Source organism: Yamadazyma tenuis, chromosome 2 (assembly GCF_029203305.1).
Source record: "Yamadazyma tenuis chromosome 2, complete sequence".
Lineage (NCBI taxonomy): Eukaryota > Fungi > Ascomycota > Pichiomycetes > Serinales > Debaryomycetaceae > Yamadazyma > Yamadazyma tenuis.
Window position 1 is genome coordinate 2068772 of NC_089462.1, and position 18985 is coordinate 2087756.

The 18985-nt window shown below is 46.0% G+C and overlaps 11 protein-coding genes across 11 annotated transcripts; 7 read left to right on the forward strand and 4 right to left on the reverse strand. All coding sequences in view use genetic code 12, as the record gives it.

Moving 5' to 3' along the window:
• Positions 1–790: 790 nt before the first annotated feature.
• On the forward strand, positions 791–2110 carry PMI1 (Mannose-6-phosphate isomerase; the record flags this gene model as incomplete). The annotated part of the gene is made up of 1 exon (XM_006690111.1): positions 791–2110. The coding sequence occupies one exon, from the start codon at positions 791–793 to the stop codon at positions 2108–2110; it is 1320 nt and encodes a 439-aa protein (XP_006690174.1).
• Positions 2111–2392: 282 nt separating this feature from the next.
• PSN45_002319 (uncharacterized protein) lies at positions 2393–3121 on the forward strand (the record flags this gene model as incomplete). Its single annotated transcript, XM_006689108.2, has 1 exon — positions 2393–3121. The coding sequence occupies one exon, from the start codon at positions 2393–2395 to the stop codon at positions 3119–3121; it is 729 nt and encodes a 242-aa protein (XP_006689171.1).
• Positions 3122–3233: 112 nt separating this feature from the next.
• NOP16 (Nucleolar protein 16) lies at positions 3234–3854 on the forward strand (the record flags this gene model as incomplete). The annotated part of the gene is made up of 1 exon (XM_006689107.2): positions 3234–3854. The coding sequence occupies one exon, from the start codon at positions 3234–3236 to the stop codon at positions 3852–3854; it is 621 nt and encodes a 206-aa protein (XP_006689170.1).
• A 94-nt stretch (positions 3855–3948) lies between these two features.
• CFD1 (cytosolic Fe-S cluster assembly factor cfd1) lies at positions 3949–4845 on the reverse strand (the record flags this gene model as incomplete). Its single annotated transcript, XM_006689106.2, has 1 exon — positions 3949–4845. One exon carries the CDS (start codon positions 4843–4845, stop codon positions 3949–3951), a length of 897 nt encoding a protein of 298 aa, XP_006689169.1.
• A 665-nt stretch (positions 4846–5510) lies between these two features.
• On the reverse strand, positions 5511–7265 carry PSN45_002322 (uncharacterized protein; the record flags this gene model as incomplete). The annotated part of the gene is made up of 1 exon (XM_006689104.2): positions 5511–7265. The coding sequence occupies one exon, from the start codon at positions 7263–7265 to the stop codon at positions 5511–5513; it is 1755 nt and encodes a 584-aa protein (XP_006689167.1).
• Positions 7266–7539: 274 nt separating this feature from the next.
• PSN45_002323 (uncharacterized protein) lies at positions 7540–8949 on the reverse strand (the record flags this gene model as incomplete). The annotated part of the gene is made up of 1 exon (XM_006689103.2): positions 7540–8949. The coding sequence occupies one exon, from the start codon at positions 8947–8949 to the stop codon at positions 7540–7542; it is 1410 nt and encodes a 469-aa protein (XP_006689166.1).
• Positions 8950–9088: 139 nt separating this feature from the next.
• On the forward strand, positions 9089–10474 carry PSN45_002324 (uncharacterized protein; the record flags this gene model as incomplete). Its single annotated transcript, XM_006689102.2, has 1 exon — positions 9089–10474. One exon carries the CDS (start codon positions 9089–9091, stop codon positions 10472–10474), a length of 1386 nt encoding a protein of 461 aa, XP_006689165.1.
• A 91-nt stretch (positions 10475–10565) lies between these two features.
• SUP35 (translation termination factor GTPase eRF3) lies at positions 10566–12596 on the forward strand (the record flags this gene model as incomplete). The annotated part of the gene is made up of 1 exon (XM_066157839.1): positions 10566–12596. One exon carries the CDS (start codon positions 10566–10568, stop codon positions 12594–12596), a length of 2031 nt encoding a protein of 676 aa, XP_066013936.1.
• Positions 12597–12645: 49 nt separating this feature from the next.
• PSN45_002326 (inositol polyphosphate multikinase) lies at positions 12646–13692 on the reverse strand (the record flags this gene model as incomplete). Its single annotated transcript, XM_006689100.1, has 1 exon — positions 12646–13692. One exon carries the CDS (start codon positions 13690–13692, stop codon positions 12646–12648), a length of 1047 nt encoding a protein of 348 aa, XP_006689163.1.
• Positions 13693–13823: 131 nt separating this feature from the next.
• On the forward strand, positions 13824–14678 carry SSO2 (Plasma membrane t-SNARE, secretory vesicle fusion; the record flags this gene model as incomplete). Its single annotated transcript, XM_006689099.2, has 1 exon — positions 13824–14678. One exon carries the CDS (start codon positions 13824–13826, stop codon positions 14676–14678), a length of 855 nt encoding a protein of 284 aa, XP_006689162.1.
• A 2680-nt stretch (positions 14679–17358) lies between these two features.
• On the forward strand, positions 17359–18900 carry FCY21 (Purine-cytosine permease fcy21; the record flags this gene model as incomplete). The annotated part of the gene is made up of 1 exon (XM_006689097.2): positions 17359–18900. The coding sequence occupies one exon, from the start codon at positions 17359–17361 to the stop codon at positions 18898–18900; it is 1542 nt and encodes a 513-aa protein (XP_006689160.1).
• Positions 18901–18985: the final 85 nt, after the last annotated feature.

The following is an 18985-nucleotide window of genomic DNA, read 5'->3' on the forward strand; positions in this document are numbered from 1 at the left end:
TTGACGGCGAAATCTTTACCAGGAGCTCCGCTGACGAGACTGAATGGGGGTATCACCATTTTGTCAGGAATTGTACATCCCTGCTTAATTACACAACAGTCGTAAACTATCGCGAGATTTCCCACAGTACAGTTACTTTCAATCAACACCCGATTTCCAATTAGTGCCAGGCTGACCTTGCAGTTACGACCAATGATCACGTGTGAGCCAATTCTCGACACCCCAAAGGCGCCTTCCTCCCGCGTCAACTTAGGCGGCCAGATGTGTGTTTTAGGACCCACAAAACAGTACTTGCCTATGGTAATGGCAGGATCAGAAGCGTCTGTCAACTCAACATCGCCGTGGAGCACGGCTTCCAAGTCCACGGTAGAGTTACCACGAATATGTATCTTGTCCGGGCGCTTGAGCTGCGCCGTGGCAGATATACGATTACCTGTGGATGTTTCTATCCACTCAGACATGTTATTAGCAGTGAAAATTTATTTGTGCGCAATTTGCAGCCCAGCGTGCAAGACCGACAGACCAGGGATATACGGAATATACCACGGAAAAAGTGGTATAGGTCTGAAAACACGCACATCTGCTTTGCAACAGGTATTGTACCAAGCTCCAGCATTTGCAACAAGTTTCCCGCACCACATCGGGCACAGTTGACAATACCAAAAAGGTCAAACTCCGGGACTAAAACGTTTAACGCGACACGATAACACCAAATGAATTTGAGTGTCTACAAAACAAATGAGCGTTTACAATTTCATTTTTTCCACACCCTGTTCTTTTGCAAATTAACATGTCATTATTCAGACTTGACTGTGGTTACCAAAACTACGACTGGGGGAAGATCGGCTCGTCCTCAGCCGTCGCCCAGTTCGCCGCCAGCTCCAACCCTGCCACCAAAATCGATGAATCCAAGCCCTACGCTGAGTTGTGGATGGGCACTCATCCTTCGGTACCCTCCAAAGCAGTCGATGCCGGCAACAACACCGGAAAAACCTTGAGGGAGCTCGTGGAATCCGACCCAACTGCATACTTACACAGCTCCATCATCGAGAAGTTTGGCAGTGAAAAGGAGCTACCTTTCTTGTTTAAGGTGTTATCCATCGAGAAAGTGTTGTCGATTCAAGCCCATCCCGACAAGAAGTTGGGCGCCCAGTTACACGCTGCTGACCCCAAGAACTACCCGGATGACAACCACAAGCCGGAAATGGCCATTGCTGTGACTGCGTTCGAAGGGTTCTGTGGGTTCAAGCCATTACAAGAGCTCGCGCAGACTTTGCAAACGATTCCCGAGTTGAACGAAATTATCGGCCAGGATCTCGTTGAAGAGTTTGTCGGGGGCATCAAGCCCGACGCCGAGTTGGGGTCTTCCGACGATGCTGCCAACCGCAAGTTGTTGCAGAAGGTATTTGGACAGTTGATGAACACCGAGGACACCATCATCAAGGCCAAAGCCCGGTCGTTATTGGCCAGAACCAAGTCTGAGCCCGAACTTTTTGGGGCAATCTCGCCATTTTTGGCCGAGTTAATCCAGAGATTGGACAAGCAGTTCCCAGAAGATATCGGGTTGTTTTGTGGATGCTTGTTGTTGAACCACGTCCACTTGAAGGCTGGAGAAGCCATGTTTTTGCAAGCCAAGGATCCTCATGCTTATATCTCGGGGGATATCATCGAGTGTATGGCTGCTTCCGATAACGTGGTCAGAGCTGGATTCACCCCCAAGTTCAAAGACGTGAAGAACTTGGTGGAAATGTTGACCTATTCGTATGACTCGGTGGAAAAGCAAAAGATGCCATTGTTACCATTTGCCAAATCGAGCGGTGAAGCAGCCAAATCGGTGTTGTACAACCCTCCCATCGCTGAGTTTGCGGTGTTACAAATCATCTTCGACACTGTTGCCGGAAAGGTTCAGTCGTTTGACGGTTTTGAAGGACCTTCCATCATAATATGCACTGAAGGTTCTGGATCCATCAACATCACTGGCTCTGAAACCTCATTACCTGTTAAAACCGGGTATGTCTATTTCATTGGCCCCAATGCTGAGGTTCAGTTAGAGTCTGAATCGACCGACAAGCCGTTCACCACCTACAGGGCTTTTGTGGAGGCCGAATAAACCAGTTGGATATATTTATAAATGCACAGTCGATTATCTATAGATTAGCATCGCGCTTGGCAGGATCGTCTGGGGCCGCGCTCGATCAACAAACGCTCTTCACTTTTTTCTGGTCCGAGTAATTAAATTCCTTGATATCATTCGTAAGTCAGACATCCAGTGCATTTGATCTAGTGAAAACGCTTGTACAAAAGCACATCACAACCCCATTCTTTTCTGGGATAAAGATCTCCACTGAAAACCAATTTTCCACTTGTTTTGCCGAATCGTCTACTTAACAAAATGAGTGAGGATACATCTATGACCGGAGCCGAGATCGTTTCTCAACAACCGAACACCACGGTACCAGATACTTTCACAGATGCAGAAACAACTACGGTACCCGAAAGCACGCCCATACCGGCAGAGCCCACCCCACAAACCACAGAAACCATCAGCCCCAAAGTTCAAGAAGAGGTTGATAGCCGTTCTGTGTACGTAGGAAACGTCAACTTCACAAGTACTCCCGTACAATTGGAAGAGTTTTTCCACCTGGTAGGAGTGATAGAACGTATCACCATTTTGTTTGATCGGTTCACAGGTATCCCCAAAGGTTACGCCTATATAGAATTCAATTCGGAGGAAGGTGCACAAAAAGCTATCAGCGAACTAGACGGAAAAGTGTTCAGAAACCGAGAGTTGAAAGTGACGGCGAAGCGAACAAATTTCCCCGGGATGTCTAGACGTGCCAGAGGAAGCTCTGGTAGGTTCCGAGGCAGAGGTGGCTACCGAGGTTCGAGAGGTGGGAGAGGTTTTGTGAGAGGACCGGGAAGTAGAGGCAGAGGAAGAGGTAGAGGTAGAGGAGGGTTTATGTCAGTGAGAGGAGTGCTTGGTAATGATGATGATGGCAATGGCGGCCCCACTGAATGGAACCGTGGTGGCCGAGGGAGGGCCAGAGGGAGGGGCAGAGAGAGAAGTCTTCCTGATTCCCAGGCGTCTACTGCTCCACAACCCGATTCCATTTCCGTATGAGTTTATTATGTGTGTAGTTGCAAAAACAGATTGGGACCAAGTCAAAAAGCGCGCAGCCAAAAGGAAGAAAATTTGAGAAGCTCATCTCAAAAGCATCGCAACACACATCAGCATGGCATCCGTTAGAAAGAGAAAGATGGCCCGTTCATCGGTCAAGAAGAACACCAGACGATTAAAGGACAAACACGCAAGAGTCAAGATCTTCTCGAACCCATTAATCAAAGAAAAATGGGATAGCTCCTTGACATTGCAGCAAAACTATAAGAAGCTTGGATTAAGAGCCAAACTTGGGCACATTGCCGGGGGAGTCGACAGGCCCTTGCAGAAGTATAGCGATGGTCCCAAGGACGACCCGGCCACCGTAAAACCCGAAGACGTGGAACAAACAGAAGATCCTGCTCAAATACCTGAAGGGGAGGCTCGCATTATAAGAGATCCCGACACTAATGAGGTGATCAAGGTGATATACGGAACCATGAAAGGGAACAGTACACAGAACCAGAAAGAAGATTCAGAAGTCGTTCAAGAGTTGCAGAAAACAGCCCTCAAAAATGCCAGCATAGTTAAAGAGAGAGTTCAATCCGAAAGAGAAAGCGACTGGTTAACAAGCCTTTATGAAAAGTATGGAGATGACTATGAAAAGATGAAGTGGGACAAGAAGTTGAACATATACCAGCAAAGTGCAGGAGATTTGAAGAGAAGGATCATCAAATGGAAAAAGGCCAACAAATAGATGATGCAATGAATATTCAATGTACATGTAAAGATATGAAAATGCAGTTAAAGTAGCTCCAGCCAAATGTGTAGATTAATTGTGGAAATGGCTGTCATATTCTCGATGGAAGGTCCTTGGCAAGAATCTTATCGATGACACCGTTCATAATCGGGCTTAGTTCACACTCCTCGTACAAGTCGATGAGCTTCCTCTTCCCGTCGTTTTCTTCGTTATCTTGCATTTCAATAAACTCCACAAACTTTGGAGCAATGGGAATGTTCCCAAGAAAGTCGAGGTTCAAGCTCTCACTCAAAGCTTTACCTCCACCACTCAGAAAGATATTAGTACACTCTGCGCAGTATGGGCATATAAATCCACTCATGTTCTCTACAATTCCCAAGATATCCAACTCAATTTTTTGGCAAAAGTTGATTTCTTTCCTCACGTCAGCCGTGGCCACCTGCTGTGGAGTGGTGACGATTATAGCCCCGTCAATAGGCAGAGCCCATCTCAATTCTTCTGCTATGGCAATATGCTCGTCAGATGTACCTGGAGGTGTATCGATGATTAAATAGTCCAAAGGCTTCGACAGCAGGCCACTATTCCATACCACATCCTTGAGGAACTGTCGTATCATTGCTGTTTTTTTGGGGCCTCTCCACACAACAGAGTTTCCTCTATCCCCAAGAAGAAATCCTAGCGACATCAACGATAAGTTACCTCTTCTTGTCTTGCCGTTCTTCTCCACCGGATCCAACGCATTGCTATACACCAGTACAGGCACCCATCCGTTTGTGGACTGGAAAACTTGTTTTTTCTCGACTCCAAACATTCTTGGAAGAGAGGGTCCCGTCAAGTCTATATCTAGTACCCCCACATCAAAACCTTTATTTACCAATGTCAACGCCGTTTGGGTAGTCACAGACGACTTTCCTACACCACCTTTCCCCGAGAGAACCAACACAATGTGCTTGACGTTCGCGAGCGAGCGTGGAGGTTGTTGTTCCATCAGAGAATTATCTTAGTAATGAGATTGAAATGTCAAATCGGTTGCGCGAAAAAGATTAAGTCGAAGCGTCATTGTTGATAGTTACAGAGCACTTGTTCTTTTTAAGTGAGTGGCATCTGGTAAGAAATTGCATCTGTACAACACTACACATGAGTTATAGATACTCGGCAGGGGCTAGTACCCATCAGCGAGACTTGAGAACCCAGTTGTTTTCGTCTGCCAATGGCCTCACCAAAACACCTTCACGAGTCGGGTCTCCCTACGATAAAGTGACTCCTGCGTCGGCCAAACACAACGAATCATATTTACTGTCGTTGGAATCGCAGAACAACGAGGAATTGGATAATATGAGCCAAAAGGTGGCGATGATCAAGAATTTGGGGGTGAAGATGGGGAGTGAAATAAACAAGTCAATCAAGTTAAACGACAATATAGCCGAGAATATGGAGAGAGGTAAGGTTACGTTGAAGAACACGTATAACCGAATGGTGGTGATGAGTGAGAGAGCAGGTATCAACTGCAAGCTGTGGTTTGTGGTGTTTTTCATTGTGTTTTTATGGTTCTTCTACGTATGGATAACCTGATCCACACATCATCCATGATATAGTGCTGATATTTAATGAGTTTACATCGATCTGATCATTGGGTCTATGGACATGATGTAGTTATAATACAAGCGACCGAAGCCGGTCAAGGGATTTAATACTGTCATTCTTTTGTACGGCTGACTCCTCAGGTAGACCATTCCATTCGACGACTCTGTCATTTTCAGACTGGGCATCACTGGAATCTTCTCTTACAATGATTCCCAAGGCGGTGATGCTGTTGACGGAGTTGACGGTGTCGTTGTTGATAATGGGAAGACGGGGAGGTGGTGATGATTCTCTGTCCCATACTTTAGAATCTGGAGACTCTTGTAACAGCTTTGACGGTTTCAGAGCTCTTGATACATCTTTGTACACCAGCGGCTTGAGGATAGAAGCCTTCGGCTTCAAAATGTGATGAGACGGTTCGTGTTTTGGTGTAGGAGAAAAGGCTCTCACCAGTGGTATTCTCTTTTGCAACAGACGACGCTTCTGTTTTTTCTTCTTCAGTCGGTAATCATCATGTAGAGATGAATAGTACTCGTTAGTGGCGACAGAGAGAGGTTCTTCAGCGTTGTCGTCGTGACTGGAATCCGAGTCTGAAGAGTCTGAAACAATCAATGGCTCAATGTGAACGTCTTCTTCGGTGCTAATTGAAGCCGAGCTTGACTTGGAAGCTGTTGCTTCCAACGGCTTGTTGAAAACATTCCTATCAGATTTGCATTCACAGTCTTCAGGGACGAGCAGTCTTTTTCTGAACGACTCCGAGGTTATAGGAGACCCGTTTATTCGGAGTTTCTTGAAGTGTGAAGTCTGAAAGTTCTCAGTAACAGTGGCAGCTGACTTGGCCGAGATCAGTGGCATCACATAGAGCAATCCAATAGGGTCTTGATATTGGTGGAAGGCTGAAGATGTAGCTGAAGAGCCTGAGAAATGGGTTCCATTGTAAAGCTCTGTGCTATCGTATAATCTCTGCTGTTCTTCCATGAAGATGTCGGTCCCGGCGTACCGTTTGCTCTGCTGGTTTCTGTAGTTGCTGAGAGTTTGGGCCATGAACTCATCAAAGGCTTTGGGGTCCATGGGCTTATCGTCTATGGTTATGGGTTGTTCTGAAGAGGGCAAGGTGTTCAAGTTGTGATGCTCATTAGACTCCGGACGAGGATATGACAAAGGTGCTGATACTGGCGGTGAATTTTGGGATGGAGTTTGGGATGGAGTTTGGGGTGGAGCACTTTTGTCTTTCTTCACTTCAGGAATCTCAGGATGGAAGAACTGGTATAGAAGCGGGTACTTTGCTCTCTGTGAAGAGCCCTTCTTGGTCAAAGCGTCGGAACCATTCAAATGAACGTCGATCTTGGCAGCCTTCTTCGTTATACTAAAGAACTTGGGCAGAATCTCCTCTGCCATCTGAACCACTTGCAAGACTTCAACATCAAGGTTATTGGATCGCTCCAGGGTCGCACCGGCGGGATCACGTGAAACAGACGCCTGGTACAACGTTTTGGAGATGGATGTAATTTCATTTTGGAGGCCTGTGTCGATGGAATGGGCTCTTTTGGCCACCTCGATGTTTTTGTTCTGTAGTCGCTGTTCTATAGAGAGCTTCAATCTGATTTCCTTTTTCAAATCCTTCCGGTACCTCGACGAGACATCCACAAGGCAGTCTACCGTCTGCTGCGACTCGTCCTTGAGCACGTGTTTGAGGATATAGTCCAATTGAAAGTGTTTTATTGGAGGGAGTGAGACTGAGGGACCGGTGAAATGGGGTTGAAATTTGCGTGAAACCGAAGCCGATCGCGAGGGTTTGGTCTCCGAGATCTGAAGTCTACTCAGCATGGGTGTAGGAGGTGTATGTGTGCGATTTCTGGGGCTCACCGGGGGTCGGGGATGGTAATGAGTGATTGGGGGTTGTTGCTGTGATTTCGATGTCAACTTGTTCGCGAACACGGTATGGCTGCAAAATATAGGGGAAAGGAACACACAGACACAGGTCCAGAGACAGGCACCGCAAGAGGCACCAAAACAGAGACGACGAAAGAACATGTCCACAAACGTGCTTGTTTTTCCAATGAGGATTACAGAATATATAACCTACCTGATCTACCCTCTCCTAATAGTACACCGACTTCTGCCCATCCACTTCATTCAAATCGCCAAACGGATCGCTCGACACAGTGGCATTGGTGTTGGTGCGTTGGATTTTCGGTGGAGCCGCCAAAGCAGCAGGTTTTGAAGGCCTGGGGGGAGGTGGAGACTTGACCCTTGGAGGTGCTGACACGGGAGCAGTCGAACTGGACCCTTCAGCCACATGATACCCACGGACATTCTCAGCCAACGCATCAACATCGTTGGACTCGTCTTCAGACTCGCTGGTATAGTAGCTTTCTCCACTACTTTCCTCGTCGTCGTAATTGGGAGCGGGATTCTCATCCGTGTATCCAGCCTGGAAATCAAACTTCTTGAACACCTCCACAAGCAGCTCATTGGCCGCAATCAAACTGCCCAAGAACTCCTCGTCCATTTGCAACACTTCTCTACTTTTTTCAGACGGATCTCCAGCCCCCACATACTGCAAGTACTTCAATACACTCCGCCTAGCCTTCTTACACTTTTCAAACTCCTGCTGGGTCTTTTGGTCATCAAGCGGAGACACTCCGGGCGCCAACAAGATCAAGTAATTGTTCAATGCAGTGGTATGGGTCTGGGCATCGGCCAAGGTGCTTCTGATATTGGGAGCTTCCACCTTATAGTTGATCTGCGGAATCCTGTACTGCTCATCAGCGTACACAATACCGTGGCCCCGCTTCTTCTTCTTCTTCTTCCTCTTGTCTTTGGTTGATCTCGACTTGGTGCCAGAAGTGCTTGTGTATGGAGAAGATGACAGGGGTCTGGGAGGAGGCACCTTTTTATGGATACCTCTACGAAGAGCAGGACTTGAGGGTGACGGGCTCCGTACGCCATCTGCATCATCAAAGGCATTCTCAGGAGTCTCGTCGTCGTACCGGTGGGATTCAGACCTGGTCCTCGAATGGTGGTGACCCCCAGACCGATTTCTAGGAATGAATTTCCACAATGATGCCATATACTTATACCCTTCAAGGTCAGCCAACTCAGACTTCCAGCCAGCTGCCAACTCCTTTGTTTTTTGCTGGACTTCGGGGTCGAATGGTACACCCATCCCAGTCTTACCAGAACCCGTGATAGACCCTTTCAACACATCCAACAATTTATCGTCTCTAGCTACTATGGGCCCAATTTTGCTACCAGCATTCAAGATCAAGAGCTCCAAGATGTTCAATGCCCGGAGTTGTTCCTCGACGGACTCTCCGTATTTGATTCTTTTTCGAATGGCCCTGGCGGCCTCACTGGCACCAGTTTGCGGCTGGAGTTTGATCAAATGAAGCAAGTCGGAGATGTACAACTCCAATGCGTTATCAATATCATCGTTCTGGTGGGGCCGTGCCAATTGCTCGATTTTTACCGTGATCGACGTGTACGGGTGGTCGCTGAAGATAGCCATGGCTGAGGGGTTCTCCTTATCAGATGTTGGAGATGATTTTGATTTTGGCGCGGGTTTTGTCAGTTGATTCGTCTTGATACATTAGTGGTGAGATACAACACATTGGCTTAGAGAACGTACGATTAGTGTGCTAAGCAGAATGACAAAGGTGCCCACTGTTTCCAGCATTAAGGGTGCAAAGATGGTGGTGTTGGTGGCAGCGGCTGTGGTTTTGGCGGTGTACTGGTTAGCTGGTGACATACGCCAGCTTGTGGACAAAAGTGTTGGCGAGGTCCGTGGTGTAATAGCGGGGGGTGGGGGTGTCTTCGGGGACGGTCAGGGTGCTGAAATGGTCAAAGAAGTCGCTGAAGTGCAAGGTTTGGAACATACGTCCAGTGACAGATATCCTGGCCCAGTGAGTGGAATTAGTCAACTCAACAAACGGGACCAGAATCGTGCCGGCAAGGAGAAGGCCGCCATGGTCCTCGTGATCGTGTCTCTAGAGGACGCCCGGTTGGCCCTAGAAACCATCCAGCACTACCAGGAACGGTTTAACAACAAGTTCAATTATGACTGGGTTCTTGTGGCAATAGGCAGTGTGCTCTCCGATCGGCTGCAAGACTTCGCCGCCGTGGCAGGCAACGTGCGGTTAATTGAGCTACGTGGCGGCCGTCTTCAAACAAGTCCTAGTGCCAACAATGTCAAAAACAAAGGTGAGAGGGTCGAACAATACCCAGCCAAATTCAAGACAAGAAGCAATATTCGCCAAAAGAAGTTGGCCCGGATGATGCTTGGGCCTATATTTGAGGTGGGAGACTTGTGGGATGATTACGACTTCTACTGGAAGGTACCAGTGGGATCTTCGCTTGGGTGCGACGTGAACTATGACGTTTTTGAGTTTATGAGACAAAACCAAATTGCCTACGGCTGGCTGTTGATACACCAAGACTACCAGGGAACACAGCCCGAGTTGATATCGGAGTTCCAAAGTTTCGTTGATGCCAGTGGTGGTGCGGTGAACCCAGAAAATCTCCAGTTCATGTTGGATGAGACAAAAGATAGCACCAAAGACTGGCATTACAAGGGCTGCTCGTTCCATCCCGAGTTCGAGATCGTGGATTTGAACTTTTTCAGAACCTCCGAGTACCAGAAGATGAGGGAATTCATAGAGGATAAGGGACTACTCTTTTACCGGGGTTGGAGAGATCCTGCTATTAGGACGTTGCTCACGTCCACCTTGCTCCATTCGCAGCAGATCCACTTTTTCGACGACTTGGCGGTAGAGCACCCGCTGTATGGTCTCTCCAACTGCCCAGCTGATGAGAACGTGTACTTGAGCAACCGGTGTTCGTGTGATCCTTTCAAGAAGTCGGAGAGGTTTGTGAGCGCAAACTTGAGGAAAGACTACGATACAATGCACAATCACGAGTGTGTGACCCACTGGTACCGCAGTCGCGGTGAGAGTAACATGCTCGATCCTGACCGGGCCCAGGCCCCAGCCGAGCCCAGTGTTGATGGACCCACATTCGAAGATCTCTTCTCTTGAGGGTGACGGGTGTAGATTTTGCAGCATTTTGTCGCGACTTCTCATCAAAATTCAATGAAAATTTTTTAACGTATACATAGCCAATCCACAAATGTCGAACCAACAACAGAATCCCGACGATTTGGCCAAGGGAGTGCAGAAATTCTCATTTGAAGATCAGCAGAATAATGCCCAGCAGCAACCAGGATTCAATCCGAATACCGCAAACACCTTTATTCCAGGTCAAGCTGGAGGTTACGGAGGGTACCAGAATTATAACCAGCACAGCAATAGCAATACCGGCGGACAATATGGCCAGTACAGCGGCTACCAACAAGGCGGATACCAACAAGGTGGATACCAACAAGGTGGATATCAACAAGGATACCAACAAGGATACCAACAAGGAGGATATCAACAAGGAGGATATCAACAAGGAGGATACCAAGGTTACAACTCCCAGTACCAGTCTTACAATCCCCAGCAGCCACAACAGCCACAGGGAATTTCGTTAGCAGATTTCCAAAAGCAACAGTCGGCTGTTCCCGCTGCCACCAAACCCAAGAGAACCTTGAAGTTGGCTGGAAGTAGTTCTGTGAAATTGGCCAATGCCACCAAGAAAGAAGAACCAAAGGCAGAAGTGAAGGAAGAGCCAAAGAAGGAAGAGAAGAAGGAAGAACCTGTCGAGGAAGAACCTGCCAAGGAAGAACCTGCCAAGGAAGAACCTGTCAAGGAAGAGAAGAAGGAAACCACCCCAGCACCAAAAGCTTCAACCCCAGCACCAGCCAAGGCTGCCACACCAGTTCCAGAACCAGTGGATGATGATATCGATGAAGAAGTCGTCAACGATTTATATGGGGGAAAAGACCACATCTCCATCATGTTTATGGGCCATGTTGATGCTGGTAAGTCAACCATGGGTGGTAATCTTTTGTACTTGACCAATGCCGTCGATAAGAGAACGGTCGATAAGTACGAAAGAGAAGCCAAGGATGCCGGTAGACAAGGTTGGTATTTGTCTTGGATCATGGACACAAATAAGGAAGAAAGAAGTGACGGTAAAACCATTGAAGTCGGTAAGGCTTACTTTGAAACCGAGAAAAGAAGATACACCATTTTGGATGCTCCAGGACACAAGATGTATGTTTCTGAAATGATTGGAGGAGCTTCCCAAGCCGATGTGGGTATTTTGGTGATTTCAGCTAGAAAGGGAGAATACGAAACTGGTTTCGAAAAGGGTGGTCAAACCAGAGAACACGCTTTGTTGGCCAAAACCCAGGGTATCAACAGTATCATTGTGGTGGTCAACAAGATGGATGATCCAACCGTCAATTGGTCTGAACAACGGTATAAGGAGTGTACCACCAAGTTGGGTATCTACTTGAGAGGTATTGGATACGCCAAAGAAGATATAACCTTCATGCCCGTTTCTGGATACACTGGAGCCGGGTTGAGAGACAGAATCGACACCTCTGTATGTAAATGGTACGAAGGTCCTTCATTATTGGAATGTTTAGACAGCTTCAAGCCCGTTAACAGAAAGATCAACGGTCCATTCTTAATGCCCATTTCAGCTAAAATGAAGGATATGGGTCTTATTGTAGAAGGGAAGGTTGAATCTGGACATGTCAAGACCAATAACAAGTTATTGTTGATGCCAAACAAGGTGAAAGTGGAAGTGAGTGCCATATATAACGAAACTGAACAGGAATGTGAACAAGCTGTTAGTGGAGAACAAGTCAAATTGAAGATTAAGGGTGTGGAAGAAGATGATGTTCAACAAGGTTACGTTTTGTCGTCGGTTGATAGACCCGTGAACACTGTCACCAGATTCGCCGCCCAAGTGGCCATTGTGGAGTTGAAATCTATTTTGTCCAATGGGTTTTCATGTGTGATGCACGTACATACTGCTATTGAGGAAGTGAAGTTTGTGGAATTGAAACACAAATTAGAAAAGGGCACCAACAGGAAGTCCAAGAAACCTCCAGCATTTGCTAAAAAGGGAATGAAGGTGATTGCCATTTTGGAGACGTCTGCTCCAATTTGTGCTGAAACTTACAATGATCACCCGCAATTGGGTAGGTTTACTTTGAGAGATCAAGGTGTCACCATTGCCATCGGTAAGATCACCAAGTTGTTGTAAATTCTAGGATGATGTTATAATACACATTATGTTTGTCATTAAAGGGCCATTACGTAGAAGCTTCTTCTATAAGTTGTTCGAATATGGTTATCAAGTTCTCTATACCTTCCATGATATTGTCATCTATGCCTTGTCCTTTGACGAACTTAGAATGAGCAAAATCGATGAGATGAAGCGATGAAATTTGTTTCGGCGGTGCAATGTTCTCTTCTTCTTCATCGTCACTGTCACTGTCATCTTCGTCTTCTAGTATCAACGGATCGTGCTCTTCCAAGTCTAGTCCATCCAAAATTTTATCGCTATTTTCAAGAATAAAGAGTAAGGACCCAGAAACAATTCGGACTTCGTAATTCAAAAGACAGTTATATAATAATTGGAGCCGTTTCCAAAATTGCTGGAGGTAGTGCAACCCAACTGCTTTATCCTTTACACCATGGAAAATGAATATTTTAAGAGCATTTTTGACAGTAGAACCATCCAAATTTCGGCCAAAGTACTTGTCGAACCTCAAGTACTCAACATCTTCATCCCGTTCAACCGTAACTGTATCACTGATATCACCGAAAACCGATAAGTCGGGCATTTCTGAAGATGGGTGCAACACTTTCATGCCGCAAAACCGAAAATGTAATGAAGAACTCGTAGTACTTTCGCTCACCTTCTTCAACCGCTCGACTTTCTCGGGGGAAGCCAGTTCGTCTGTAAGCACGGATCCAAGCTTTATATCAAGAATACTCGGATTCACAAACTTGTCATACAAGTTAGAAAGCACAATGTATTTCTTGTCAGTAAGTTTCACAGATTCCGGTAAAGTGTGATCTGAAAGCTGCATTTTGTACAATTGGCTAGAAACAGCATCCAACGACAGTTCCAAGCTATTTTCAGTCAAGGACCCGTAAAATTTGGGTACCCAATCCGATAACAAGTCACCTACATAGTGGTCGGGATCTGCGCGAGCATGGTCTTCAAGTTGCAAATTCTGGTAGAACTCAAACTCTTGCAGTGTGGTCTTCTTGGAGAAGATCCCCGTAGCCACAAGAGTGCCAGCGTGGCCAGCGACCGAGTGTTTCGACAGCACAAATGCGTTAAAGGCCATTTCCCATTCGGAGTATCAAATCAAGCCAAACCGTCTTCGGGCAAAAAAACTTCGCGCCAGAAAATACACGAGTAAAATCTTTTTGAACAAACACAAACCCCATTATAAACAACGTTAAACGTGGATCAAACATGAGCAATCCATACCAGTATGAGATGCAAGACTTGAAAGGGTCGTCTGGAAGTGACCACGAAGACTTTGTCAGCTTCATGAACGAAATCCAGGACTTGAACAGTCAATTGGATCAATACGGGAACTTGGTGTCATTGATTTCCAATAAACAGAGAAACTTGGTTCAGGAGATCGAGTTGAACAGTGAGGATGCTGAATATAACAGTAAGCAGGTTGACTCGTTGATATACGAAGCCAAGTCTTTACAAGATCAGTTGAAGTCAAGGATCAAACTGTTGCAAGTTCCTAGTGTCCACAAAAACGACAGAACCAGAATCGACCAGGTCGAAAACGTTAGACAACGGTTCTTGGAACAGATCCAGGAGTACCGGTTGATTGAAAGCCAGAACCGTGAACAAACCCGGTTACAAGCTGAGAGACAATACAAAATCATCAAGCCCGATGCTACCGAAGCTGAAATTAGACAGGTGGTTGATGATGGTAGTGACAGTCAACAATACTTCCAACAGGCATTGATGCAGAGCAACAGAAGAGGCGAAGCCCGGACTGTTTTGAGTGAAGTACAGACCAGACATAGAGAATTATTGAAGTTAGAGAGAACCATGGCTGAGTTGACCCAATTATTCCATGACATGGAAGAGTTGGTAATCGAACAAGATCAACCAATCCAGCAGATTGAAGAGCAGGTAGCCACTGCACAGCATGATATTGAACAGGGGGTTGGCCATACTGATAAAGCAGTTATTTCTGCTAAGAAGGCTAGAAAGAAGAGAATGTGGTGTTTCATTATTTGTCTTATTATAGTAGCTATTTTAGCGATCATTTTGGGGTCCTACTTCGGTACCAGAAAATAAGCGCATGTGTGCGTTGAGTTTGTGGGAGTATGATAAAAGATGTTTAGAATTGAATAATAATAATGTTGCTGAGGGTCGTACGTCGGAGTTGGGGCGCGGCTGGTGCTATAATCATGAGCCGCCACCTAGAGCAAGGCGAGGATGGATGCCGCCTCGACGTGCATCTACCAACTTGTTGAAGTTGGTAGATGCACGTCGACGGTAGTCGGGTTTATATTGGGGTTAGTGTAGCCGTGTCTAATCAACAAATATCTCGCGATGATTGGCTCACAGGCAGCGTGAACCTGCCTTAACCAAATGTCGTACACGTGTCGTTTATATGTCGCAAGTCCCACAACGGTTGTTCAGCATACCTATTCCATAGACTTTGCTGGGTTGGTATACCATCAAAATGCATATGAATTGATTGGCTTAGAGACCTTGGAAGCTTTGAGAAGCTTAGGGGAACTTTCGGTATAGTACGTATTTTGATGAAGCAAATGAAAATTCCCGTGGACCAATCGTATAATATGCTGAAAGTTCACTGCGTACTTCGCAACTGTACTCTTTATGAGTATTCGGTTCTGATTGCAGTCAACTATTCTTAAGATCGGCCTCTTCCTCGTAGTTGATTAAGTTTTGCAGTTTAAACTCAAACAATGTCCCGCGGAGATAACAAGTGCGATAAGCCAAAAGAAATAATTTTCTTCTACTTCAACAATTAAGACCCTAACTGATTGGCGAATTCTTCCACATGGCGGCCCAGAGAATTATCGGAAACACAAGAGGGTTTTCATCAAAGACTCTCGGTAATATGGGTCTGATCTGGGTGTGAACTCTCAAAAGGCTGGTTAAAAATGATCATATTTAACACAAGTTTATCTTTCCCGGGAGGGATTTACGAAATTCTGGGACGGAGAAGCCAATTGGATCGACCTACCCTGTTGAGGAGAAAAACTCCCCCCTCTACAAAATTCTAAACTTCCTAATGAATAACTCAATTGGACAGAAGAATAGACAATGTTCATGTAATTAGAAGACACATGTAGAGACCTAGATAATTGAGCTCTTCAACAACAAACCATTTCCGAGCTCTTAGCTCTAAGGAGAGTTCTCCATATGAAAATCTCATCGTACCTCCGCACAGGATCGGTGCAGATTTTGCTTATCGCATTCCCTTATCCAAATACTAGGGAGATTTCCACAACCATAATACCCACACATATACTACATATACCACGTATACCAATACCATGCTCTCACAACTATCAGCAGTTAACTTTAAAAGGGTTTCTGTCGACATTGCCCCTGTAGTTGCCTTACAACTTCTTATGCATACCTTTAAACTGCATTCGTTCGCAGCCTTTCGGTTAATTTCTTCGACTTTCGTCTATTAACTAGAAAAGTGGTATTTTCGAGGCAGTTACAAAGGGGACCACCAGCAGATGGATATGACCGAGCAGATGCACCACTGAGTATAGCGTCAAAACTAATGTAGATATCTACTGGTATGATTCTCAGGCAATATCCAAGTAACACAGGGGTGGGACCGGGATCTATTGGTGGAGAGGATACGGCACCCCCGCGGAGATTACCATGCATCGATCATGCAGCATTCTGGTATAAGGACATATGGGAGTGTATAGGGGTTGAAAAAGTGCCGTTTCACCTAGGTTGGGAGCGACCACGCGACATCTGCGCGACACTTTCTACATGTTGGGCCACCAGGGCGGGCTCCTCCGTCAGAGGGTCGACCATTCTCGGGCCCAACTCTCAAGATACACAGTTTTTGCAGCCGATGGTATTGATCAAACAATCCCTTGCGGCCGGTGCTGAAATCAGTCGTATCACCACAACCCTTGAACTAGTTTTGATCTTTTCAAGTCGCTGGTGGTGCACTTGTACATAATTGGCGTACGGCTCTTGTCCCGGAAAAACAATCCAAGACGAGCGGGTGGCCACCAAATTTGGAACCATTTGCTAACTCAACGGTGAAAAGTCGTAGCGCTACCGGATCTCACAGCCGACACCTATGCAGTTGTGGGTGTATGGGCCAGATTTGGGCCTGGTCATCGGGGGCTGATGGAGTTTCTAAATACTGGTAGTTGACCCAAACACCCACCGAGATTCTGACCCCGGGACAAAATCTTGACCCAAACACCCAGGTACAGGCCCACCACAAACCTAGTCACCTGACCAGCACCCGCACCCAATCAGCAGTGGTACCCAAAAGGGCTCAGGTCAATCCTGGGACTGCTTTTGAGTGGTTCATCTGTTCGCATGGTGTTGCAGTTTTGGGACTAGCGGGCGGAAAAACCCTTTCACGACTAAGCAAAACCCATGCGAAGAAAGCCACCTCAAACCACCATCACCACCACCCGTTTATTTAGCGGTGAGCATCACCACCGTTACCCCAGGATCCACCACAAATAGATTAAGACCACAAATCTACCCCCACAAGCCCTAAAAAGTATATTGTTATCTCTCCGAGGAGATGCCGGTAACCTCCAAGAAATGTCGTTCTTGCAGGTTCCTGCACCGTTTCGAATTTTGTGAGGGTTTGGCAAAAAAATTTTCTTTTTACAGGAAGGCGTTCGTTGTATCTCTTCTAATATTGATAAGGTAAAAAAATAAGGATATAAGACCTGAGGTTATCCTGGATTTTTCAAAAATTATTGTAGGAAAAACCCACACCCACTCTATGTCTCAGGAAAAAGATATCGGCCTCGACATCGAGAAGAAGAGTTTCACTTCGGCGGATCACTCCATTGAAGACACCGGAGATGTCACTCACACCAAATTGGGTTTTATCAATAATTTGGCTTCTAGATTGAATGCCGAAACCAAAGGTGTTGAAATCATCACCGACGAAGAAAAGCACGATGACTCGCTTTGGAACGCCGCTTCCATGTGGTTTTCTGCCAATTTTGTCATTGCTACTTACGCTTTGGGATGTCTTGGTGTCACGGTATTTGGCTTGTGCTTCTGGCAAGCGGTATTGCTGATTCTTTTCTTCAACCTTTTGGGAGTGTTTGGAGTCGCTTACTTTTCTATCTTCGGACCCAAGTTGGGTATGAGACAAATATTGTTGTCCAAGTTCTTGGTGGGAAACATCACCATGAGAATTTTTGCTTTTGTTAATGTCATTGCTTGTATTGGTTGGGGTGCTGTGAACATCATGAGTTCAGCCCAGTTGATCAACATTGTCAACAACCAGGCTTGTCCTCCATGGGCCGCTTGTATCATCATCATTGTGTGTACGATTCTTGTTACTTTTTTCGGTTACAACGTCATTCACCAGTACGAAAAATGGTCCTGGGTACCCAACTTGGCGGTCTTCCTCGCCATCATCGCCAGAATGACCATGTCTAAGACCTTTACTTTCAAGGACAGCTATGGTGGTGAGATGGTTGGTGGTGCCACCACTGCTGGTAATGTCTTGTCGTTTGGAGGTGCCATCTTTGGTTTCGCAACCGGATGGACTACCTACGCTTCCGATTATACCGTCTACCAACCAAGAGACGTGAACTCTTACAAGATCTTTGCGTGGGTTATTGCCGGATTGTACATTCCTTTGGTATTCACCATGGTTTTGGGAGCTGCTTGTGCTACAGGTACCATCACCAATACTAGATGGGCCGAATTGTACAACGAATACTCCATTGGAGGATTGGTTTACGCCATTTTGGTCGAAGATTCTTTGCACAAGTTTGGAGAATTTTTGTGTGTGCTTTTGGCCTTGTCTACCATTGCCAATAACGTACCAAACATGTATTCTATTGCTTTATCTGCCCAAGCTTTCTGGTCTCCTTTGATCAAGGTTCCAAGAGTCGTCTGGACCATTGTCGGAAACTTTGTGACCTTGGCTATTTGTATTCCAGCTTACTACGATTTCAAAGACGTTGTTGACAACTTTATGAACATGATTGGTTACTATTTGGCCATTTACCAAGCCATTGCTTTGTCCGAACATTTCATTTACAACAAGAACAACTTTGGTGCTTACGACTACGAAAACCACAAGGATCCAAAGTCGCACCCCTTGGGACTTGCGGGTACTTTTGCATTCCTTGCCGGGGTTGCTGGTGCCGTTTGTGGATTGAACCAGGTCTGGTACATGGGTCCAATTGCTAAAAAAATTGGAGATTATGGTGGAGATGTTGGTTTCGAGTTGGCCGCTGGGTTCTCCTTCATCGCCTATAATATTACAAGACCTTTTGAGAAAAAGTACATTGGTCGTTAGAGAATTGGTATAGTTTTAATATAATAAAAAGGGTAGATTTTGCAGTCGTCGCAGTAATGCCGATAGTGCGATAATCGCGAAGGGC